This window comes from Chanodichthys erythropterus, chromosome 18 (assembly GCF_024489055.1).
Source record: "Chanodichthys erythropterus isolate Z2021 chromosome 18, ASM2448905v1, whole genome shotgun sequence".
Lineage (NCBI taxonomy): Eukaryota > Metazoa > Chordata > Actinopteri > Cypriniformes > Xenocyprididae > Chanodichthys > Chanodichthys erythropterus.
The window spans coordinates 10,928,712-10,955,279 of NC_090238.1; the positions used below are offsets into that span (position 1 = coordinate 10,928,712).

Genomic DNA, 26,568 nt, shown 5'->3' on the forward strand with positions numbered 1-26,568 from the left:
GTTTTTATTTTACAGTACAATAGTTGCACCATAGTTCTTATTTTGTCTAATATTTTTATTTAATAATAATCACAATAAAATCCTATTATTTTATAGTCCTATTGATTGAGTCAAAAACAGTGAGAATGTGGCCTACAAAAATCACAAGTGCAAAGATATTTAAAAAAAATGTTCAAAATGATACTGAAAATTTGAGTGGCTTTTTATAACGAGTAAACTCAAATATGAACACTCAAATCGTTCATCTCTAACAGGACCACACTCAAAATGTTCGCACTCAGAAGTCTTTAAAGTAAAAAAAGTAATTCTTTAGCTTTTTTATTATGAAAATGCTCTTCTCAGCAAAACATGTCAGTAATTCTAAAAGGATTCATTCTTTCCAAATATAGCTATTTAAGCCATCTGGTATAAAAAAAAATAAAATAAAAAAAAAAAAAACCTGTATTTTTGTCAGTATGCCCTAGTATTTGTCATTGCCTAAAATGTTCGTTTTATTACAGAGGAGCCATGCAAATGTTCTTTTACAAACATCACCCTGGGAAACAATTAAAGTGTTTTCTGAATATTGCTGGGATGGATGTACATTGACCCTGTGTGAGAGGACAGATGAGGTGCTGAGAAATAAATGTGACAGAGGCTCTGTGACGGCCTATGGGAGCCAACAAGGATTCTGGGAAATACATCTGACCTAACCTAGACCCGATCACTCCAACATTATTTGTGTAAAGATTGTGACAAGAAAAGTGAGAGTACTTAATTTCATTATTTTCACTAATTTTCTCCACGTTCCACCCCAACGTGTTAATCGCTGATTCAACTCTTTCAGTGTTTTGTTTCTCTGAAGATCTGGTGATTGTGTTTTATTATAGTTGCTCTTCATCTTGTTTATTTGCCTTCTCTATTTGCCAACTTGGCTTTAATCCTTCTCTATTTGATATGGTTTCTGTTCTCTTGTTTATTTCCTCTAAGTGTGTCTGAGTCAACCTGCCTGATCTGTCTGTAGCACCGAAAGGCTGTTTCTGTCGGCACTTTATTCTCGTCAACGTTTTACTGGCCTCTTTTCATCTTTCACACTCCAATCATTTCAATTGCCATGGCGTAACCTCATTTTTCCATCGCTCAACTTGGAGTTCGCTGGAACGTCTCTCTATAACTGTCTTTCTATTTTTCATTCTCTGCTTCACTACAAGCTTTAGTATATATGCTAAATGTGTTGCTGTCTCTCTTTCTTTGTATTCAAATTGGTCCTCATAACAAAACCCACATGTGCTCTGGCGGCAGGGGTAGCAGGGTGGGGTCCTCGCTGAACGTCCCCCTTCTCATCTCTACCCCTTTGATCTGAAGACTCATGGGTCTCCTTCACTAAGCTCTCAGATGGGTGGCATGACCACGGAAAGACCCCCTTCAACCCTCCATACTGCCTCCAGTTAGAGAAACAGACAGAACGGGGATCGGAAAAAAAAGACCTGGTCTTATTTTTTGTTATTTGTATGATTTTGAAACTCCAGGAGAGTAACAGTCTCTGGCTCCAGTGCTTCAACCACTACTGTTTATTTTTCAGAGCATGAAATTAACTACAGAAAGGAAGAGAGGAAGAAAAACTGAGTGAGACAGGCGTGCGTATATGTGTGTGAGAGATAGAGACTGTCTCTGTGCTGTTTGGTCTATGCTCGTTCTACTGATACCATGTTTAATTCTGTACCATTTCCACTGCCCTGGGCACTGAGAAGCATTGTGATAATGCATTTAAAGGTACAGCAGGTACAGCAGATTTAGCAAAATTATAGAATAGCAGATACCAGATGAGCCATTTTAGTACAATTAGACCATGCTTCCTTACAAAAGAAGTACTGGCAGTAGCATGGTACAATTATGGTGTGAGATGGTAGGTTATTTGATGGTTCCATGTGCAAAAAAATATATTAAAAAAAAATGAATAAAAAATAAAATAAAAATAAAAATAGTATCTTTTTGTATTACAAAAAAAGAAGAGTGGTCCATGCAAAACTCACAATGTTAGGGTGGTTGCCAGGGTATTCTGGGTTTTTGCTATAGGGAGTTTCCAAGTGGTTGATAGGGATTTCTACATAGTTGCAGGATGTTGTTATGTGATTGTTAGATGCTTCTGATGTGGTTGTTAGGGCTTTATAGTTGGTATGGGTAGTTGCCAGGGTGTTGCTATGTGGTTGCTAAGGGGTTACCAAGTGGTTGATAGGAACTTTTATGTAGTTGCAGGATGCTGTTATGTGGTTGTTAGGGCTTTCTAGTTGCTCTGTGTAGTTGCCAAGGTGTTGCTATGTGGTTGCTAAAGGTTTACCAAGTGGTTGACAGGAATTTCTACATAGTTGCAGGATGTTATGTGGTTGTTAGGGCTTTCTAGTTGTTCTGGGTAGTTGCCAGGGTGTTGCTATGTGGTTGCTAAGGGGTTACCAAGTAGTTGACAGGGACTTTTATGTAGTTGCAAGATGGTGTTATGTGGTTGTTAGATGCTTCAGAGGTGGTTGTTATGGCTTTCTAGTAGGTCTGGGTAGTCACCAGGGTGTTGCTATGTGGTTGCTAAGGGGTTACTAAGTGGTTGAAATTAATTTATATGTAGTTTCAGAATGTTATGTGGTAGTTAGATGTTTCTGAGGTGGTTGTTAGGGCTTTAGTTTGTCTGGGTAGTTGCCAGGGTGTTGCTATGTGGTTGCTAGGTGGTTTAAGGCTTTCTGGGTGATGTGGGTGGTTACCAATGTGTTGCTATGTGATTATTCAAGTTTTCTGAATGGTTGTCAAATGGTTAATAGAACTTCCTGTATGGTTACAGGGTGTTGCTATGTGGGTATTCTCAGTGGTTGCTAGGATACTTTTAGGTGTTTGCTAGAAAATTCTGGTTAAATTGCTTATAGCCCAAGTCTGTATAAAATTCTGGCTCCCAGATATGGCCTGCGTCCCTCCTTCAATGTACATGTAGGTCTATAAATTGTTTACCTGTTTAATTTTCTACAAGGCAATCAATCAGTTAGAAAAGTCATTTCACATCTTTCATCATCAATTTTATGTATCTTTTATATACATAGCACAGGTGTTGGAAGAGTTACATACCAAAATACTTTGAAGGGGTTTGACCATACAGTATCTCCAACCCTTAGTATGAGCAGTAGTAATAGTTATGATTGCCTTAGCAATCACCACTACCAATAAAAAAGATTTTTGAAGCACAAATGTATAGGCAAAGTTGTAGATCTCATGTTGGGGCCAGAAGTGGTTTGAACTGAAGTGGTCTGTGTTGAGTGGTGAGTGGTACAAAAATGTGTAAGAACACTGGGCTCATCATTCAATTTATTAGTGAATCACAGGAGACTCTCCAAGTAGGAATAAATGAAGTGACATTGACATTGCAGTGGTAAAGACTTCAGAGACCTGCTTCAACATCTGCAGTCAAACTGTGCCTCAAATGCTGAGAATATTTGAAAATATTCGATTTTCTCCTTGAAATTTTATGTCAGCGGATTACAACTGACTTGTGTGTAATCAGATTCTGAGTTTATGTTTGTCATAAAGATCATAACCTGCAAGAACCTATACATACATGTATGTGCACAATCTCCCGTGAATCAGTTCTCACTGTAACTAAAATGAAATCATGTGGGAGTCCGTTTAAAACTGGAACAAATCTCTGATAACCTTCTTATGATAACCTGTGTCATTCAGTGACAAGCAGTACAAATACACATTTTAAAAATATAAAACAATAGAAGGTGTCACATTTACAATGTCTCTGATTTTTATTCCCACAGCCAAAGCAGAGTTGGAGCTCCAGGAAAAACAGCTCGCTGACACGCAGAGGATGTAAGTTGTCTTACTGTATTAATTGTGCCAAGTGTCTCCTCTGTGTGTGTGTGTGTGTGTGTGTGTGTGTGTGTGTGTGCGTGTGTGTGTGTGTGTCACCCTCTTTTTCTAACTCTTTTTTTTTCACTCACTTCTGGTACTAATATAGTGCAATTTACTGAGAATGATTGACAGTTAGTATATGTCTCCTTTAAAAAGGTTCCAATTATCAAAACCTTGGCTCTTGGAGAGGAAAAAAAGATGGCAAATATATTGCACTTCAATTAATTTTAAAGGTCTTTGTGTTCATTGTCTGAATATTGCCATTTCTTCCAAGTACTAGACTTATGCATACCAAAAGATTGCTGTGGGCGAAAAGAAATTACACTTGTCGTTCTTTATGTAAGAGCATTATTTTTATAAGCTAAAATTTCACATTTCACATGCTTGAAGTAAGCCGATCAATTTCACAATTCCTCAGTGTAAACTTTCTAATCTTATTTTGTAATATTTTGTTCATAGTGTCATACTTTTCTTTGAATGCTTTCCAGTTTTCTGGAGCTGAGCGTGTTTTTCTCGGTCAAGCCTAAGGCAGGAGAGAAAGAGGTTTCACCGAACACATTCTTCACAGTGTGGCACGAGTTTTCGTCAGATTTTAAGGAGCTGTGGAAGAGAGAGAATAAACACCTACTGAAGGAGCGGTGAGGAATATATGCCTCTGTTGTCATTGTGTTTGCTTAATTGCTTCACTGATATATATTGAATTTCATTGGTATATTTTCTAGGTTGAAAGCTGCAGAAGAGACTTTCAGACAAGCACGAGAGAAAGCTACCTACAACGTAAAACCTAAACATGCATCAGGAATAGTAAGTCTTTCAAAATCCCTAAATTCACATTACAAGCAATGAATAACACACATTAAATTCAAATTGCAACCATGATGTTACTCTGTTTCTTCTCTCACTCAGAAAGCCAAGCTGGGACAGAAGATGTGAACTTTTGCTATAGCAAATCCCACAAAACTCATTGTTTCCCCTGTTATTTATTTCCTCTTCTCCTTTTTTTTTTTTTTTTTGCTTTACAGTTACTTCAGCATAAACTTAATAGCCATGAAACAATTGAAAGGCTTTGCATTACTTTAGTACATGAACAATAAAACAATCAAAACGTAAGCTATAAAATGAAACAAATGCTTACAAAAGCTCTCACAGAATCTGCACATTTATTTTCTAATATGATATAGGGCTGAAAGATCTATTGTACCCTGTGTATTTATATATCGTAAAATATGTACATCATTAAAATTTGTTGGAGACAGCCACAATATTTAATAAACAAGAGCAGATAAATAGCAGATTTCATGCAGGTTGACCAATGAAGAAATCTGACTTTGAATAATGTTTCTGCTGACCTTGTTGCCACTGACATTTAAGAAAATCGAATAACTGAATACATAAAGAAATGGCTGTGACCTGTGTACAGTCATAAAGAGTGTGTCTTAGAAGAAACCAACCTTTTCTTTAAATGGATACTGGATAATATTCTGCGTCCATAGTTTCCTCTACTTGTGTTCATCTACGTCAACCTATGAAATTTACACAGCATTGAATGATTTGTTGTGAATTTCTCTGTTACAACTGACCTGTGAGGTGTTTAATGAACAGTTGTTGAAAACATATGCAAATATTATGACTTAATGTCATTCTTTATTTTGTGTGTACAGCTGTTGTCAGTAGTTCACTGTGTGCAATAACCTTTAAGATTTACCGAAATGTATTTTCAATTAAAGCTGACAGCTTTGTATTCATGTGTGATCATTTCTTTATTTATGTATGTGTTATATGGTAAGAAATGAACTGGAGCAGCTGCCATATGAATAATGTGCATGCCATTTCCTAATTTATAGAAGACAATTAAAAACAACAGAGGCAGATAAAAAATACTGAAAAGCAAAAGTTGTATTGTAATGTGAAATAATATATTTATTTTTTAGAAGATGTTCATTATATATTTTACATATATATATATTCATAGATTTTCTATGGTTGATTTGTCATAAATTCCTTTATCTACACATTTTTGCTATTTTGTTAAATATTGTCATTAATGAGAACATGTCTGTTAGACTTTAAGGTAAAGATTTAACACAATACCAATCTCAGTTTATGTTGTGCACATTGTGAATAATCATAACAACAGTAAGGCTCACACTCTCTACAGGCTTGATCAAAGTCTGCATCATTTCCATATGATGCAGCAAAGCCAATGGCAGCATCAAGTCAAACTATAGTTTATCCACCTCTGACTGACTGCTTAGCCCCGCCCCCATCACCCCCACCCCCCAAATTTCCTGTCGATAAGGTCCACAGTCACCCAGCATCCTTTCATGTCTTCTCCTGTCCTTCATTAGCGCTGGTACATATAACAGCTGGGTATAAGACAAGATTGTGAAGATATATGGTGGTCAAACAGTTTCCACTGTCCTCAAGTATCAAGACTCATAGAGTGCAACAGTGCCTACACATTATTTCAGTGGCCCTGAAATGAGGCCCTTGGTTCCATAAGTATTTTTCCCATTGGGATTTTAAAATAATCTTTGTTAAAGAGTTATATGCCATGAACCAACAAATGAGGTGAATCACAACATTACAAACTTGATTTGAAGCAACAAAAAAAAATTATTGTGGCAAGCAGGGCTGGGCCGAGAGCCATGGGAATGGAGCAAGGTTGAATGCGTGAGTGTTAATAAGTGACTTTAGTCACAGGGAGGAGGTCCAAAAGGATAAAAAGTGACCACAACAGTGAAGGACAAGAGAGGCCTGGGCTATTTATGTTTTTTTTTTTTTTTTTTTTTAATTATAAATTTATTATCGTCCGTGTTGGGCTGCCGCTTTACTTTAGATTTGTGTTTGTTTATTTTGATATTTAAGTTGTTTGAACATTCACCGGTTCCCATCTTCTTCCCTGAACAACTAACCTTGCTACAATTATGTATATAGAAACATATATAATATATATATATATAGCCTATACAAATATTTAAGTTGTTTGAGAATGTAGGGAGATTATCACACAAATCAGTGCTTAATTAGAGTGAGTGGTTATTATGGCATGGTTTATTTTGATTCTTAGATTGTTTTGTTTTTTTATAGAATCATGGGTAATGTAGTTTTTCATCAGGAATTATGCTGTTAAACATGATTATTTAAAAAAATAAGTTGAAATTAAAGCTGCAAGCAGCAATGAAAGGGCCCTTGCACCTGGGCTTACTGCCACCCATTGGCCGTAGGAAAACAGTGAACAGTTGGCGACATGCATGTAAGCTAGTAAATACATAAATACAGGATAATTATGGCAAAGTCATTTCAAAGTGCCCCACTTCCAGCTACCAACAGGTGGCGCTTTGACTGTAACTGAATATTGCCCTGTAGATGTCTTCAGGCCAGGACTATTATCGAATGTGAAGTTTGGAGCAGATCGGACATTGTATGTCTGAGTTACAACAACTTCCTCTTTCGTGGTGTTATTCGCATACATTAGTACTTAGCCAAGTGTTGCATGATTTAACGTGTTTCTAGAATGTTTGGTACTTTGTGGCATATGGAAATGTTTCTGGGAGTGAATTACAGTGTAAAGCATGCCATTTCCTGTTGCCAGCAGGTGGTCGCTATGACTAACTGAATATTGTCTAGTAGATGTCTTTAGGCCAGGACTCTTATCACACATGTGAAGTCTGGGGCAGATCGGACATTGTATGCCTTAGTTACAACAGCTTCCTCTTTCATGGCGAAACATCAGACTTTGTCAGCCGCCACGAAGATCTTCGCAATTTAACATCACTAAGGCTTAAGATTAGACTGACCATGTTTGATGTAGTTCTGGTTAAATCTTTATGAGGAATTAATCACAGTGTAAAACATGTCATTTCCTGTTGTCTACAGGTGGCGCTATGACTGTAACTGAATATTGCCATGTAGATGTCTTCAGGCCAGGACTCTAATAAAAACCGTGAAGTTTGGGGCAGATCCGACATTGTTTGCCCTAGTTACAACAACTGACCGCCACAGACATGCCCTTCAGCGAAAACTCTAGATCTTCACAATTTAACATTGCAAAGGCCTTAAGATTACACTGACCGAATATGATGTTGATCTGATTAAAGCTCTAGGAGGAGTTTGTTAAAGTACAATGTCTGGAAATGGCAAAAATTGCAAAAATGTTGCAGTGGATATTTTGAAAACTCAAAATATCTCACTTCCTGTTGGGTTTACAGATTTTGTACCCAAAGGCTTTTTTGTAGGTATTGGGCTGTTACGATCTGTTTACCGAATTCCATACCTGTATGTGAAACGTAGCACGAAGGATTGAAATTTTGTAGGTGATGCTATCGATTTTGGCACACCTAATTCTGAAACCCATATCAGATATAAATTGTCACCACTTCTGACGCGTGTGCAAAGTTTCATGAGTTTTCGAGCATGTTTAGGCCCTCAAAAATGTGATTCATTTTTGGGAAGAAGAATAATTTACTGAGCAATTACAACACCAGTTGGTGCTCAGACCCTAATAATGCAGACTGATGGCTTCAACAGAAGCATATACCATCAATTAACATTGGTTTGCCTTTAAAGGCTTAGAATGAAATCAATTATGAAAATCAATTCCCCTAAGGAGAAAATGAATAGGATTTTTACTGTTGCACTCTATAGAGAATCAGCATTGCTGAGGTAAAGCAGGAGAACGCTGGGATACAGACACTCCATGTTATGGTAAAGAAAACTTTCAAGAGGTCAAAGGTCAAACATTGTTAATTTAACATAAGAATGTTATTTACTGTTTCAGTCTTGTATGTAATTGAACTCTCAGCTTTTTTATATCTGTCAGAAAAGAAGAAAAATCCAGCTACGTTTCCATTGCTGTGCTGCTCGGCAGCTATTAAGCATTAAGCAAGTTGAGCGTAATGCAGTACAGTTCAGACATAATGAAGGTGGCCAGTCTTCTGATTAGCTGTTGTCTTTGGCACGTTTCACACATTGATTGTTGGGTGGCCCCAGTTTTTCCAAAAGGAACACCCTAAAGCATAGTTTCTTTTGTGTGCCTTCTCAGTATGCAGCATTGACATTAACAGACACACATTTGCACTGTTTGATCCGTTGCACCTTCCGTTGCCGGTATGGCGGTTGCAGCCCAGGGCAGTGAAGCCGTACGGTAACCGTGGTTATCCGGCTTGGCCGGCAGAACGCACAGGACTGGAATGAAGTGTGGTGGTCTGGCGTGGATGTTTTCCGACTTCGATGTGAGGTTTGAGATGTCAGGTGGCGTGGGATGTAGAAAGAGTTACACTGGCCATAGCAGAACCGGTTGATGACAGTTCGGCTTAGACAGCCTTCCAAGCTCACCGTCTGACGTAATGGCTGTGTTTTGCACCAGTCGCTCTTCAGGTACTTCCTCTCAGTGACCACCAGGGCCTCGCGACTCGACGACAGCATGACGTGTTTACCCTTCTGTCGTTGTGCTGATGCGTGCTGGGGCAATGACGCAAGTGCGTGGGATGGTGATGACAAATCATTGCCTTTTAGCTTGTAAGGGGAGGGTATGGAACCTTGAGGGCGTGGTTTCTTGGTCTCTGTGGATACAAAAAGGGTCCATGCCAAAATGGCAGGTATTGCCAGCTTCCAGAACATCCTGAGGAAAGATTCAAAAAAAGAAGAAACTTTAGTGCCTCTTTTTACAGATTCAAATGTATACAGTACATTGTCAAATGAATGATTAGTCAATAACTATATACTGATATAATGTTAATTGTAAACTGTACGTCCTTGATTCACTAAGAAATAATCTACTCACTATCATTTACAACCCGAATTCCAGGAAAGTTGGGGCATTTTTTAAATTTGAATAAAAAATCAAACCTAAAAGACTTTCAAATCACATGAGCCAATATTTTAGCTTAGATAACTTAACTTAGATAACATAACATACATGTTTAAATACATGTTTTACAAACCTGATTCCAAAAAAGGTGGGACACTGTTCAAATTGTGAATAAAAAAGGAATGCAATAATTTACAAATCTCATAAAGTTATATTTTATTCACAATAGAATATAGATAACATATCAAATGTTGAAAGTGAGACATTTTGAAATGTCATGCCAAATATTGGCTCATTTTGGATTTCATGAGAGCTACACATCCAAAAAAGGTTGGGACAGGTAGCAATAAGAGGCCGTAAAAGTTAACTGTACATATAAGGAACAGCTGGAGGACCAATTTGTCGGTGAACACAATCTGCTGTGCCATTTTGCCGTTGCCGGCTAAAACTCTATAGGTCAAAAAAGAAGCCATATCTAAACATGATCCAGAAGCACAGGCATTTTCTCTGGGCCAAGGCTAATTTAAAATGGACTGTGGCAAAGTGGAAAACTGTTCTGTGGTCAGACGGATCAAAATTTGAAGTTCTTTTTGGAAAACTGGGATGCCATGTCATCCGGACTAAAGAGGACAAGAACAAGTTGTTATCAGCGCTCAGTTCAGAAGCCTGCATCTCTGATGGTATGGGGTTGCATGAGTGCATGTGGCATGGGCAGCTTACACATCTGGAAAAGCACCATCAATGCTGAAAGGTATATCCAAGTTCTAAAACAACATATGCTCCCATCCAGACATCGTCTCTTTCAGGGAAGACCTTGCATTTTCCAACATGACAATGCCAGACCACATACTGCATCAATTACAACATCATGGCTGTGTAGAAGAAGGATCCGGGTACTGAAATGGCCAGCCTGCAGTCCAGATCTTTCACCCATAGAAAACATTTGGCACATCATAAAGAGGAAGATGCGACAAAGAAGACCTACAACAGTTGAGCAACTAGAAGCCTGTATTAGACAAGTATGGGACAACATTCCTATTCCTAAACTTGAGCAACTTGTCTCCTCAGTCCCCAGACGTTTGCAGACTGCTATAAAAAGAAGAGGGGATGCCACACAGTGGTAAACATGGCCTTGTCCCAACTTTTTTGAGATGTGCTGATTTCATGAAATTTAAAATCAACTTATTTTTCCCTTAAAATGATACATTTTCTTAGTTTAAACATTTGATATGTCATCTATGTTGTATTCTGAAAAAAAATATTGAAATTTGAAACTTCCACATCATTGCATTCTGTTTTTATTCACAATTTGTACAGTGTCTCAACGTTTTTGGAATCGGGTTTGTCCAATTTTATGCACAAAATGAGCTCATTTCAAATTTGATGCCTGCTACAGGTCTCAAAAAAGTTGGCATGGGGGCAACAAATGGCTGAAAAAGCAAGACATTTTTAAAAGATTTAGCTGAGAGAGCATCTAGCAACTAATTAAGTTAAATGATATCAGGTCTGTAACATGATTAGCTATAAAAGGGATGTCTTAGAGAGGCAGAGTCTCAGAAGTAAAGATGGGCAGAGCTGTGAAAGAGTGCGTAAAAAGATTGTGGAAAACTTTAAAAACAATGTTCTTCAACGTCAAATTGCAAAAGCTTTGCAAATCTCATCATCTACGATGCGTGACATCATCAAAAGATTCAGAGAAACTAGAGAAATTTCTGTGCGTAAGGGACAAGGGCCCTCAGACGACTCATCGGCATGATTGTGTCAATGATATTACTAAATGGGCCCAGGAATACACTGTCAGTAAACACAATCCGCCGTGCCATATGCAGATGCCAACTAAATTTCTATCATGCAAAAGGATGCCAACATGGTCCAGAAGTGCCGTTGTGTCCTGTAGGCCAAGGCTCGTTTTAAATGGGTTGTTTGAAAGTGGAAAAGTATATTGTCAGACGAGTCCAAATTTGACATTCTTGTTGGAAATCACGGATGCCGTGTCCTCCGGGCTAAAGAGGATGGAGACCTTCCAGCTTGTTATCAGCGTTCAGTTCAAAAGCCAGCATCTCTGATGGTATAGGGGTGCATAAGTGCATATGGTATGGGCAGCTTGCATGTTTTGGAAGGCACTATGAATGCTGAAAGTTGTATAAAGGTTTTAGAGCAACATTAAACTCTTCAGCAGCTGGAAACCTATGTCAGGCAAGAATGGGACCAAATTCCAACACCAAAACTCCAGAAACTCATATCCTCAATGCCCAGACATCTTCAAAAAGAGGTTTTGAAAAGAAGAGGAGATGCTACACCATGGTAAACATGTCCATGTCCCCTGTAGCAGGCATCAAATTTGAAATTAGCTCATTTTGTGCAAAAATTTTAAAATTTCTCAGTTTAAACATTTGTTATGTTATCTATGTTCTATTATGAATCAAATATTGGCTCATGTGATTTGAAAGTTTTTAAGTTTTCATTTTATTCAAATTTAAAAAACATCCCAACTTTCCCGGAATTCGGGTTGGACTCAGAATTCAGACAACACTGTTTAATTTGTATGATTTAAATTAACTTATCACATAAAACATAAATAGAAGGCCAATAATAATCATTACTTTGGCTATTACTAAGAAATATTGCACTTTCACTTAAAGGGATAGTTCACCCAAAAATTACCCCATGATTTACTCACCCTCAAGACTTTCGGAGATATATAAAATAATTTCCTGGCTCTCTCAAGCTTTATAATGGCAGTAAATAGAGATTTTGAAGGGGCAACCATCCATCATAAAAGATAACCACACAGCTCCGGGGGGTAAATATACTGTAGGCCTTCTGAAAGCAAAGCGATGTGTTTGTGTAAGAAAAATTTAAATATATTTATATTTTTATAATATATTATAAATATTTTATAATATTTTATAATATATTATAATATATTTATATTTTAGAATATATTAGAAAATATAAAAATTTGTAATTTAGACTATAAACTATAAAATATATTAAAAACTTAAATAACTGGTTTCCGGCAAACCGCCGTATGCACGTTGACTTACGCCAAAAGATTAAACCATTGCGCAATGCAGTAGTGTAAGCTTTGACACCTCTCACTGTTCAAACAAATAGGGCTAAATACTCTGACATTTCTCTTTAAAAATTATCATTTTAGACTTCTAATTCATAACCAGTGTTTTGTTTTGCTCTCTCCTCTGCACTTCCGCATTCATCAATACAACATGTGACAGGCTTTTCACTCTTTCGCCATAAATTAATGCGTACGGTTGTCTGCTGGAAGCTAGTTATTTTATTTTTAAAATTTTAAATATGGATATTTTTCTTACACAAATGCATTGTTTTGCTTCAGAAGGCCCCCAGAGTCGTGTGGTTATATTTTATGATGGATGGTTGCACTTTTTTTGAGCTTCAAAATCTCATCCTCTATTTACTGCCATTATAAAGCTTTGGAGAGCCAGGACATTATTTGATATAACTTTGTTTATATTCATCTGAAAGAAGAAAGTCATATACACCTAGGATGGCTTGAGGGTAAGTAAATCATGGAGTAATTGTCATTTTTGGGTGAACTTACCCTTTAACCCACTCATGTGACATAAGACTCAAGGCCCGGTTTCACAGACACGGCTTAGCCTAAGCCAGGATTAGGCCTTAGTTCAATGATATTTAAGTAACTTTTATAAACGTACACTTGAAAAAAACATTACTGATGTGTATCTTGAGACAAAACAATGGCACCGACATATTTTAAGATATGTCAGTACAAGTTGCTTTGAGTTAAAACAGCTCAAACATGCATGTTAGTCCAGGACAAGCTTAAGCCTTGTCTGTGATACCAGAGGAAAGTATATTAATCTCCCCAAAAACATGATTATTCACCACTATGGTAACCCCCAAAAATTCTATTATCAAAATCTGTCCAAAGCACACAAAACATGACATAAACACATAAACACATTTCTGTCATGACAACTCTTGGAGAGATTGGCATGGTAATGGATAAGGCAATGTAATGTCTTGGGGGAATAGATCTGCTATGCTGTTGCTGCTGCTGCTATTTATTATTGTGGCTGCTGCAGAATAAGTACAGAGACATGCTACTGCCAAAACATTCACAGACATTGAATGTTTTGGCAGTGTGAGCATGTAAGACATGCTGCTGCTGCACAAACAACTTATATGTAATATATCCATAGCAGATCTATACAGGTGGAGCTGGGGAAGGAGGAGAGTTCTGAAAGCACGCTGCAGACTGCTAACAGCAAACAATGCCAAATATTTAAATGATTAAGCAGCAAGCTCATTGGCCGCTGATACCACAGCAACCATTAAGCTGATAATTATGTGATTGCTACCAAATGAGTTAAGGACCTATCAGCCAGCGCCATCTAGAGTTTCATGCCAGAACTTTGTATATCTCTCTTATTTTTACTTATTTTGCTCTAAAGACACAAAAATTAGTCGCTAAGCTTGCTGGGAAATGGGAATCCTCCTGGATTTGGCAGTCTTATCATTTAACACTTATAATACTTATAAGCTAATAAGAATCTGCTCATAAGAGTAATTTCTGTAGGAATCAGACTGCACTAATCAGCGTCTGTTTCAGAATAGCAGTGTTGCAGCATCACTGAAGTAGTGCAGAAAACCAGTAAAAAGTGAAGTAGTGTGAATACACAGACAGTACAACGCTTGTGATATGACGTTAGACTAAATTAATATTAAATACAAAAAATAAAAATTTACAATCTACTCCACTTTACTGTAAAAAAATTTATTTTATTTCAGGCAAGAAGTCAAGTTGTGGCCTATCGGTCTTTTATTGGTCACATGTCTTCACATGATACAAATTCAAAGGTCAGAATTAACCAATATAATAACTTTGGAATGCATCGAAATGTGAAACTTTTTCACATGAGCTTGCATTTCCGGTCTCCAGCATTCGTATGGATATCAATGGAGATCAATAGAATGAAAAGTGCAGTGTGATTGATTATTTACTCTAATGCTCTGTCCCAATCCGTCCTAAATCGTAGTATGTTGAAATGAGTATTCCAAGGATACCCGGATGGTCTACAATTTCTGATATATTCGAAGTGCAGATCCATGCACATTCTAATGGCTAATATTGCCCACAACCCATTGTGTATTGGACGAGGATTTGATTAGAAATACACACACAAATAAAACATGTTAAAAAACTACAAACATGGTGGATGCGTTCAAGCCATGATGTAATTACTGTAATTTCCAGATGACAACACATGAAGCCAAAATGAATCAACAGCGGTCAGGTGGTACAGCGGTCACATGGTACAAGAAGGTGCTCTCAGAAAATTCCCAGCTTACAAATTGTAATTATGAGCTCTAAGAGGACATGAGTGCTTTTTACAAGGTAAAATCATGTAATTATGGTTATCACAACATGGCGTGAATGCTCCTTTAGATAAAGGGGTTTAAGTGATTAATAATCAGTATCTAACCTGATGAAAATATATTTATTCAATGTTATCCACATTATATTTCACTGCAGCAGTATTGTGAACTTTTATAAAGATAAGTTTGGTCATTAACTTTTAAAACACGAAACATGACTGGCTACTACATTTCTCTATAAAACTGTAGAAAATTTAATTCAACTGAATGTGGAGCATGTGACAAGATGATTGACAGGACAGTTTGATTGGTGATAGGATGCACATAACTGAGAGACATTAAAGATGCAATTATGACAAAGTTGTATGTCCCAAAGCTTGCTAATTCTTGTGCGACACACTTAAAAGTTTGTACTTTTTCTTCAAAAAAAAACATTACATACTTTTAGGACATAGTATAAGTAGGTGAATTGGAATGAGCATACAACAAGGCAATAATTATTATTAGGAGTTATTAGCATGGTATATCCATAGTTTTATCATGATATATCTATACAACTATGGTGATAACATGGTATTTTCTGATATCTGTAGTTAAATCGACCAGCGAGTGCAGTTTTACAGCAGTTTGTCTATTTTTAAAAAAGTGGTTCTTATGTAATGCTGATTAGGTTAAACCCTGTCTTTGGTCTGAATTCTCAGTCCTGTTTATCATGGCGCCCTCTGTCAGTTTTGCTTTAGATAACCCTCTGATAACCTCTGACATTTCAGATACTTTACAACCACTGGCATTGTTTCATTCATTCTCTCTCCCTTCTCATGGTCAGCATCCTCTTTCATCTTGTCTGCTGGGTAGATTGGGAATAAAGCACAGTTGTATTTCATATATTTAAAAGATGGTGTCTTTCACTAGATTTGTTTTTATGTCCCAAAGGCTTTGTTAGGGGATATGGATGTTTTTCAGGACAGACCAATCAGAAGAGCTCACAGAAAATCTGGAGCTAAACAACACCAGAAAGTTACATAAAGGACTATTACATCCTTTTCACTTGATAAAAAAAACAAGAGTTAAGCAACATTCAAGTCAAGAAAATGTGTGAATCTTTCTCCAAAAAGATAGAAAACATACATGCAAAGACATAACACAATCTTGCTCAGTCAGATTTATCTTTAAACATTATCTTTCTTTTAAAAAAAGTATCAAAAAGAGGTTCTTTTGAATCCATTTAAGGAATTGTTAATCCAAAAATTAAAATTCATCATTTACTCACCCTTGCGTCATTCCAAATGCTTATGACTTTCTTTTCTCCACAAAGGACTGAAGCTTTTTAGAATTGAAAAATGATTCAAAGCACCATATTCTGAAGTCTTCTGAAGACAAAATATAGCTTTGTGCGAGAAACAAAAAATTGACGTCAACAAAAAATTGACGTTTTCATTTGTATATTCATGACAGTTCGAGAGCGGGATGTCTAAATCATGAACAAATGGTTCTTGTGTGTGTGTGTGTCTGTGTGTGTGTGAATCATTAATATGGTTCACCAAACCAGAGTGTTTCATTCACAAATGGAACTGATCTGATTCTCAAGTTCAAGTCTGAATTAAATTTCAGTCCATTCCTCACAAAAAGCTATTGCATCATGACTTCAGGAGACATCAAATATAGCACACAAGTCATACATATATGTGTAATGGTGCTTTTCTCTTCTTTAAAGCTTAAAAGCTTCAGTGCCCATTCATTGTAACTGCAACAAAAAGAGCGACCAGCACGGTCTTCAGAATTTCTTTTTTTGAAACAACATGAGGATGAGCATAGATTAATTTGTATATTTTGGTTGAACTGTCCCTTTAAGCTCCATAAATCTGGGTTACTGGCGAGAACTGGCTACTTCTGAGGCTACAGTTAACTGTGACTCACACGGCGGCAGAATGGAATGGATTAATCATCCGTATCTCCCTCCGTCAGTGTCGCTGGCAGCCATTAATGCTGTTTACTTTTACACCAGTCTCAGAATGCTCATGCAAATAAACAGGGCCGCGCATCAAAAGGGAAACGCTACAGAAGCCATGAGGTTACGAGGAAGTGGCCTTTATGTCTCTGCTGAGGCAGGGTTAAATAATGAGAGCTTTGCTTATGCCGGTGGTGAGATATGCAGGGGACATGTAAACAGTGGGGAGAGCACCATGTGAATGTTATTAGATCAGGATGTGGAAAGTTTAGCAGTCTTGGGTTTCTCTCCTTCAGATGACCACAGGCTGACTAGAGGGTTTAGTTTACTGGTAGCTCAAGATTATGTGTGAAGAAACAGGGAATGCTGGGATGTGACAGTGACTCGGAGGGATGTGACATATATACACAAACATCACCGAGCTCACTTGTGCATACCTGAAACTGATTTCAGATCTTTGGGAGAGAAAGAACACACACACACACACACACACACACACACACACACACACACACACACACACACACACACACACACACACACACACACACACACACGTTTGTTTTTGTGAATTGTGGGGACTTTCTATAGGCCGCAATGCATTTTATACTGTACAAATCGTACTTTCTATCCCCCTACACTAACCCCTAACCCTAAACCTTGCACACCTTTATTTTCTCACAAAAACATCATTTAGTATTTTTATTAATTAATTTACATTGTGGGGACCGGTGGCTGGTCCCCACGATGTAGGTGAACTCAGGTGTAATATAAACAATGTAATATAAACAAAAACACACACACACACACACACACACACACACACACACACACACACACACACACACACACACACACACACACACACACACACACACACACACACACACACACACACACACACACACACACACACACACACACACACACACACACACACAGATGTACAGAGACATAGGGGCCATAAATCTCCCCTGAGAAAAATTGTGGTTTGGAGATAATGACAGTGTCTAGTTGGAACATATGCAAGAAAATAAACACAAAACCTTCAATCTCTCTCCCATCTGTCTGTGTATGTGAGAAAGTCAACGACACATCATCCACACTGTAAAAATTGTGTGGATTTACAGCATAAATGAATGCAGTTGCTGTACTTTAACTGTCATTCTTATGCTTGTATTTCTACACTTTATAATATTTGAACTGTATACTGTGACTTCACAGTGATATAGCAGATTTTTTCTGGTAGCTTTTGTTTATTTGTTTATTATAATAGTATGATAATCACAGTAATGTCCTGGGATTTACCAGCATACACTGGGGCATGATTAAATCATGCAGTTCATTTTCTGAACTTAAAAATTACGTGGCAACTGGCAACGCTTTAAATAAAAAATAATAATACAAAAAAAAAATTGTTTGGGTTCAATAGCCAACACAAAATAATAATAAAAAACACTTTAACAGCATTTATTAATCATGGTCAATGTTAATTTCTACATTATGCTAAAACATTTTTAGCATTTTAAGTTAATGTGTTTTGAACAAATGAACACAAATTAGACTAAAACTGTTTGTGGTTTACATATCATACTGAACATTTACCACTCAGCTCATATGCTCAATAGTTTATAAAATATTATTATCATCAGAATTAAGAGTCAATCACATCAATCAGCAGATATTAATTAAGGAAATTAATTAATAGTAAATAAGGTGCCAGGAAAAAATCAAATAATACTGTGCTACAATAACTTTTTACGGAATTTTGTTGAAAATGGCCTAGCCATTTACCCATTCATTCTCCAAACTGTTTAATCTCTGTAGGATCATGGGAGCGCTGGAGCCTGAAGCCAGCATCTCGAGCCACAGGAAGTGGACAGATGGCCAGGCCATCACAGGGCTCACACACAGACACACTCACAATAGTGATGGGAAGTTCGGATCATTTTACTGACTGGGATCTTTGAGTCTCGTTCAGCAAAATTAATGAATCTTTTTAGAAGTTATTTTGTTAATTTTGTACACTTCAACAGCATATAATTGAAATGTTACATGCTAATAGCCAAATTCCCCAACATAATAAGTTGTGCAAATGTTGATCACATTTAGAATAGGAAAAAAAAAATGTAGCCAAGGCCAAATTATGAGAAAAAGAAATTAATTCATTGCTTAGCTGGGACTTCAGGCTATGCAGTCTGTTAGTTCACCTCACCTCCCGATCCAAATAATTTATTCTTTTGTCACGTTACATCCCTATAGGCTGAAGCCGTCTGTAAAAAAGTCCGGAAACCAAAATTATCTTGAGTCTTCGGGTCTGAGTTCCTCACTAGTTATGAAAAGAACCATCATGACAGAAATTTGAGACCAGAAATGCATCACATAAATTTAAGAGTAAAAAAAAAAAAAAACGAACTTGTTTGTAAGGAAGGTTGGTAATTATTAACTAATTTCTATATCCAATACAGCCGTCACATCATGTGACTAGAGCGAATGACTCAGACCCGAAGACTCGAGAGATTAACTAATCATTTCTGTTTCTGGTACAGACTGCATAGATTCAGCCGATGGGGCTGTCATAGATTGAATGAATGCCTCAGACTCGAAGACTCAAGAGATGAATTAATCATTTCTGTTTCCTATACAGAACCTATGGAATGTTGCACATGCGTGGTCAACACAAAATGAACGAATTACTCTCTGAGACAACTCATGGTTCCAGAGTCATATTAATGATTTGTTTAAAATGAACTCATCACTAACTCACAATCACACAACCACCAATTTAGCATCTCCAGTTCACCTATGCTGCAGGGAAACCAGAGCACCCAAAAGAAAACCCACACAGACATGGGGAAAACAGGTGACAGTGCTTCCCTCTAAGCCACAAATGGCCTAGCCATTAAAAATCCTGGCAATGTTTAACATTGGAATAAAATTTTCTTAATGTACATGACAATGGGGAAAAAATGAAGAAATATTTCATGTGACTGTTAAGATACATTACGCCTCTTTCTCATTTCCTGTGTTTTACCCTAAAACTGATATTTTACAGAGAAACTTTCTTACAAATCCTGTTTCCACAGCTGCTAAAAACAGTTTGAGACAAATAGCTTATGTAACAGAAGCAGCGTAGCGTAAAACAACCAAACCGCAAGTACCAGCATCTCTCATTGAGCAGAAGCGAGCATGCACTCTGACACAGCCAGTGATACCAGCATTTGACCAACCACTGTCAAAACCCACAGCGAGCCTTCCCTCACACTTCCACAACATCTCCAACCCAAAACAACAGTTACACGAAGCCACGTCAAACCATAGCTCTCTCTCTATCTCACACCCATACACACATTAAACATCATCGCACGCATAAACACTAACTGGCGCCACAAAATTATGAATTTGACAGGAGTTATCATCACAGCAATTATGTACCTCCCTCTGCCACAAGACAATCTCTTTACAACATTTTTATGCAATTTATACACGCACATACAGAGCTGAAGTGTGTTTCCAAAAATAATGATTGCATTTGAACAAATTTCCTGAAACATGTCCCCATCTGCCATTGGTTGGTCAAACAGAACAATGTTTTGATTGTCTTAAGGTGTTCACACTTTTGAGGGGAATTAACCAACATTTGACTCACTTTAATTGCCTCGGCATATTAAATTCTGTCATTTACTCACATCAAGTTCTAAACCTGTATGAATTTCTTTCTTTCTTTCCAAACAGTTGATGGGTCTAATTGTCTTCCATGGAGAAAATAAAATACTATGGAAGTCAATGGGGATTATCGACTGTTTATTTACCAACATTCTTCAAAATACCTTCTTTTGTCTTAAGCAGAAGAAAGAAAATCATACAGGTTTGGAAATTGGAAAAACTTTAGGGTGAGTAAATGATGACAGAATTTTCATTTTTCTTTAAGCTAGGATACAAGAAAGTATTTTAATGAAATAAAATAATACACACTTCAGCTTGAAATTAGCATTACACACAGTTCTGAGAAAAGAAAAGCTTAATGTTAAATTCATTTCTTCATATCCAGCCCCCATGCTATCACAAAAAAGATGGAAAGTCGTATGTGCAGAAGGTATAATATCTGATTAAAGAAACAATTTAATGCAATTTAAACTGATACTTTTTGCACATATACCTTCTGCACATACGACTTTCCATCTTTTTTGTAGTCTTGATAGACTACACCTGCCCTAAAGCCCAGTCTAAACCTATTAATGCTCAGATTTGTTCCATAGACATATTTAATTTGAATAATTTCATATTAACATAGTGTGCAAAATGTCTGCGATTTTAAGTGTATATTTTCTGTAAAGATGACAACTTTAGTGACCGGTGGGCACATATCTCTATATAAAAACTAGACGATTGAGATAATAAGAGGTTTCGCCCACCAATCACTAAAGTTGTGAGGTGCATTCCTGAGTAAACACCTTGAAATGGCAACATTAATTAAACTCCACCACATGACAAGCTGTCAAAAGGTGCTTCTAATATTATTTCCACTTTTGGTTGTTTTTAAAACATCTATATATAGTCACCCCAGAAATATTTACAGATGGGGGGGGGAGAGAAAAAAGAAAGAAAGAAAGAAAGAAAGAAAGAAAGAAAGAAAGAAAGAAAGAAAGAAAGAAAGAAAGAAAGAAAGAAAGAAAGAAAGTTGTTTTTATAGTAAAAGTGTAAAGGATGGTAAATTTTGGAGCGGCTAGCAATAGCATGCTAATTTTGAAAGCATTACATCCCACCCTCCCTTCAGAGTGCTCTCCAAAGCCACGCCTCCTCCAAAACACATGAACGCGCAGGTCGCATACAGACAGAGTCGATTTAGCAAAGCATCATAAGATATGATGTTTAATTACCTCAAAGCACATAACATTACAATAATAACGAATGTAAACAACTTACAGAGCCCTTACTTGTACCACCTGACTGCTGCAGTTTCATTTCAACGTTGATAGTGTTGACACAGAAACACATAAATCTGAGTCTGAGGACATGACTAGCTCCGGGTAAAACGTCACTGGTTGCCATCTCTAAATTACGGTTATGACATGTCGTGAAAGCAGCTTGTTGTTTTTGTTCAGGAGGAACTGTAAAAGGCGGCCTGCTGTTCGTTTGGAAGCTTTAAAATTCTCTGATGACGTGATGTCTGCGCAAGCAGGGTGCGCAGAGGTATGGAAATACATATGCTGACATATGGCCTGCATTGCCTGCAAGACAATTAACACTTTCGATGCCCAGAAAGCTACTAAAGACTTATTTAACCAGTTTGTTTGCCCATATAATCTTTAGGGTATTAGGTTAGCTAATTTGGATTGCTGTCCACTGAGGAGGGGCTCGATAAAGCAGCTTCAACTCGAGCTCTGATATACCCCCCAGTGAATAAATATAGGATATGATTACATAGGGCAAGGTACCTGAGATGAAGGTGGATTTGGGGAGGTGGAGGGATGCTGGAACAGCTGAGACTGAAGAGAGGTAAGAAGCTGCTTATGTACTCTGGCTGTTGATTGGAAGATTAGATGGGCTCGCTCCTCCCTAAATTACGTTAAGGAACTTCACTTAAAACAGTTCATGTGGCTACAGTGCTTCAATCTTAATGTTATGAAGCGTCAAAAATACTTTTTTTTTTGCACAAAAAAAGCAAAATAATGACTTTTTTGACAATATATAGAGATGGCCGATTTCAAAACACTGCTTCATGATGCTTCGAAGCTTCGTTTCAGTGGTTTGGAGCGTATATCAAACTGATAAGGTCACGACCCCCAGTGGTGAACCATTGAAATTTCAAAACATTTATCACGTAACGAAGTCTCATTTACTGAAATCACATGACTTTGGCGCTCCAAATCCCTGATTCGAAACAAAAGATTCGTAAAGCTTCATTAAGCAGTTTTGAAATCGCCCATCACTAGATATTGTCATAAAATCATTTTTTTGTTTTTTTTGCCGCACAAAAAGTATTCTCGTCGCTTCATAACATTAAGGTTGAACCACTGTAGTCACATGAACTGTTTTACATTTGTTTTTAGTACCTTTCTGGGCATTGAAGCCCTCACTGAGCCATCGGATTTTATGAAAAAATATCTTAATTTGTATTCCGAAGATGAACGAAGCTCTTATGGGTGTGAAATGACATAAGGGTGAGTAATTAATGACATAATTTTCATTTTTGGGTGAACTAACCCTTTAATTGTCTTGTACAAAGTCTTCGTTCCACACCACAACAATAGAACATAAAGTGCTGAACACAAGAACATGAATATCATACTGTGTACCAGAGACTAAATAAAATAATAAGTAATTCAATAAGGATTCTAAACTTCAGATTAATCTATCCAGATTAGAGTTCAGCTAAAGCACAAGTTAAGGGTACAGTATGAAGTGCTTCCATGGTGTGATTTGTCACCATGTGGTAAATGGGTATCTAGATCTGTGAGAGTAGATGGAATATCTGTGGTTTAGGACTGTTGGGTCAGGCTCACGTTACAATACATAGCTGAGGTTTAAACTGTGGTTGAGCAGTTCAACCATATCAATGACTGAATTCTCTGATGGCTGTCATCACATAATGCTTTGAGTCTGACTTCAGCTCCCTCAAACACGCACACAACACAGTCAAGTGTATTTCCCATTTACATCTAGTGCTGTTAATGTATGCTAATTACAATTAATGAATCCTAACCTCCCCTGATATTAACCACAAAATGGTTAAAACCTTATCTAAACCCTAATTGTACTCTAGCCCTCAAGGCACACACATTGCCATCATTTTTTATCGTACTGATTTATCAAGGATTGGTGGGGAATTAGAAGGTCACTGGAAAACTCAAAGGCTGTCAAGCTCAAATCCGCTTTGTTTAATGCGCTCTGAGGGGCAGTCACCACTTTGAACTGAGTTGCGGCTGATCCTTTTCCATGGCCTTCTTTTATAATGCCAATCATGCATTTCAGTCGCAAACACACACACATGAGCAGGACTGAAGCCAATACTGTCACACAACCTCACACGCTCTCTAATGCATATGTCCCCATCAATAAACATTGACTGTCGGACTCACTTTCTCAACCCTTGCTCTTCAAAAGTGAACAGTATCGGGTTCATTATATTATGGTTGGATGACCTGCATCATGAAGAACTACATACAAAAGTGTAAATACAAAATAGTACAGCATCAGTAGTTGATTTAGACTAGGAATTAGTTCTAAAAGCACCAGGTTTCTTAAGATTGTTATAGTAGCAGAACCCCTTTATTTTCTAATTAGTAATCTTAATGCTTTAAGCTTCTGAAGCTTAAAATGATTTCTTACTCTCTTAAAAAGTTTCTTTATTGGAATCAAATTCACATTTAACATGCACAAAAGGTTCTTTATTTTGGAAAAAGTTTCTTCAGATTATTAAAATTCACACTAAGAAAAAAACATTTTTTAAAGACTGTTTACTGAAAGGTTCATTGTGGATCCCAGAATGGTTCTTTTATGACATGGCTGCGAAAACTCAACTTTTAAAAATGTAGATTTCATTCTAAATAGAACTAATAAAATCATTTAATCATAATCATCTTAATCATAAGATCAAGAATCTCCTTTTTAGAGTGTACCTGGAGTCCAGAGTCACGTTTTACTGCTGCGATTCCCGAACAGGTCACTCAGAGGTCAAAGGTCAAGCAGCAGGTCAGAGATCGGTCAAGGCTCAGAGCTCCAGATGTAGAGAAACAGTGTGGATATCCATCAGAAGTACAGAACGTTTCTCGAAGTGTTCCTGAAGTTCGTGCCGTGTGTGTCTCCACCGTTTGAATCCAGCTCTAGAGGCCAAACTGAAGCGGTCACGCTTTATGGCTCATAGTTCCCCAGTTTCACTCATTTATGTGGCATCCAGCTCGCATTCTGTTTCTTTGATTCCTTCCCGGTGAGTCTTTGAATCATCTTCTCCCTGATTTACTGTCACATCCCAGTGGCTCTCCAAAGAGAAGTGTGTGAGTGTGAAGAGAGCAGAAAGAAAATCATCAGTTGCTCACAAGTTACAGAATAATTCATCTACACCTCTCTCTCTCTCTCTCTTGGTCTAGCACTCTCTGATACCTCCCCCAGAAGTCCACTGTTAATCAACCAGTCCTGAAAACATTGTCTCTCTCTCTCTCTCTCTCTCTTCACATTCTCTGCCTCTCTCACTCCCTGAACTGCAGTTTGCATCCCTGGTTTAACCCTGTCCCTCTCGACTGCTACAGTTAAAATGCTCAAAGTTGCAGTTTTACAGTAAAAAATCTCTGTAAATATGGAAAATACATCAATAAACCAATAAGTTTGATCCAGATGATCATTTATATATATATATATATATATATATATATATATATATATATATATATATATATATATATATATATATATATATATATATATATATATATATATTTATATTTGTTCAATCAAAAAAGTGTGGGCTCGGTTTCTGGAACATTTTGGAAATTTTCACTGTGGCTTTATTGAGGTCCCGCCTGAAGGTTTTTCTCAAGTGTCTTTCCAAATGCAAAATGGTTTTATAAACAAGTTTTGACAGCACATCAAGGCAAGACAAAGCAGATGTGTTATGTGGCCTAAAAAAGACAAAAGCTTTCAGACGCAAAATCATTAATCTTTCACTGTACAGTTTATCATTTTTAAGATGAAATGTGTATACCCATAAATCTTAATTTGGCTTGGGATGTTACACAGTACTGACTGTTCTCCTTTTGTTTTCTTTGCTTATTCTGTCATTCGTTCTCCCATTCTGTTGTTTGTGTGGTTTTGAACTCATCTCTATTTGACCACAATAAGAATAACATCCCTCTTTTGTTCCCTTTATTTTTCTCTCTCTCTCTCTCACACACACACACACACACACACACACACACACACACACACACACACACACACACACACACACACACACACACACACACACACACACACACACACACACACACACACACACACACACACACACACACACACACACACACACACACACACGCAAACTAGTGCGAAGAACATATGAAAACACCCAAAAAACACATTTTTCACACTGATCAGACACAAATACACTCATGTTTTGGTTGAAACTAAAGAAGCTAAAGTGCTCAGATGTCATGTTAAATTCCTCATTGTATTGATAGCAGCAAACTAGATTGTTCTGCTCAGAGCTGACTGTTAGTGTTGGATCGGTTAGTTTGGACCTCAAGATTTAGTGCTGTTCTCACCAAACTGACCAAATACTCAAAGACTCTTCAAGAAAATGACCTGGTGGATGGAGTCATTGCCCTCTAGTGGTTAAAAAAGTAACAGCAATCAGCTAATTTTGTCTGTGGGTAGCTGACAATGAACAAGCACTTATTTTTCCATCATTAAGATTGGATTAATTAGATTGTGATTGTTTTTTTTTTTAAAGCAAGTTGGCAGAGATGGCATATTTTTTCTTTTTTTAATTAAAAACTGAAAAAGGAAATGTAGTGCATAAAGTCCTGCAAACTGCAAGTATGATAATTAAATTTAAAAT

General features: G+C 37.2%; 2 protein-coding genes across 5 annotated transcripts in view; one reads left to right on the plus strand and one right to left on the minus strand.

Moving 5' to 3' along the window:
* fmn2a (formin 2a) overlaps nt 1-5,548 on the plus strand; it is a 50,191-nt gene extending 44,643 nt beyond the window's left edge. The window contains exons 14-17 of one of the 4 annotated variants that reach the window (XM_067367487.1): nt 3,780-3,831; nt 4,362-4,511; nt 4,596-4,677; nt 4,780-5,548. In XM_067367487.1, coding sequence (XP_067223588.1) covers nt 3,780-3,831; nt 4,362-4,511; nt 4,596-4,677; nt 4,780-4,806 — 311 coding nt within the window. In that variant the 3' untranslated portion in view covers nt 4,807-5,548. Of the gene's footprint in view, nt 1-500; nt 744-3,779; nt 3,832-4,147; nt 4,213-4,361; nt 4,512-4,595 lie in introns of those variants that run through there. The other 3 variants (XR_010892524.1, XM_067367486.1, XM_067367488.1) reach the window with 3 other exon arrangements.
* Nucleotides 5,549-6,167: 619 nt separating this feature from the next.
* Nucleotides 6,168-25,062, minus strand: grem2a (gremlin 2, DAN family BMP antagonist a). Its single transcript, XM_067367552.1, has 2 exons — nt 24,635-25,062; nt 6,168-9,496 (listed from the first exon to the last, which is right to left on the minus strand). The coding sequence occupies exon 2, from the start codon at nt 9,493-9,495 to the stop codon at nt 8,914-8,916; it is 582 nt and encodes a 193-aa protein (XP_067223653.1). The 5' UTR covers nt 9,496; nt 24,635-25,062; the 3' UTR covers nt 6,168-8,913.
* Nucleotides 25,063-26,568: the final 1,506 nt, after the last annotated feature.

Coding starts and splice junctions, on each gene's coding strand:
- grem2a (XM_067367552.1), bottom strand. CDS start 9,495: ATGTTCTGGAAGCTGGCAATACCTGCCATTTTGGCATGGACCCTTTTT.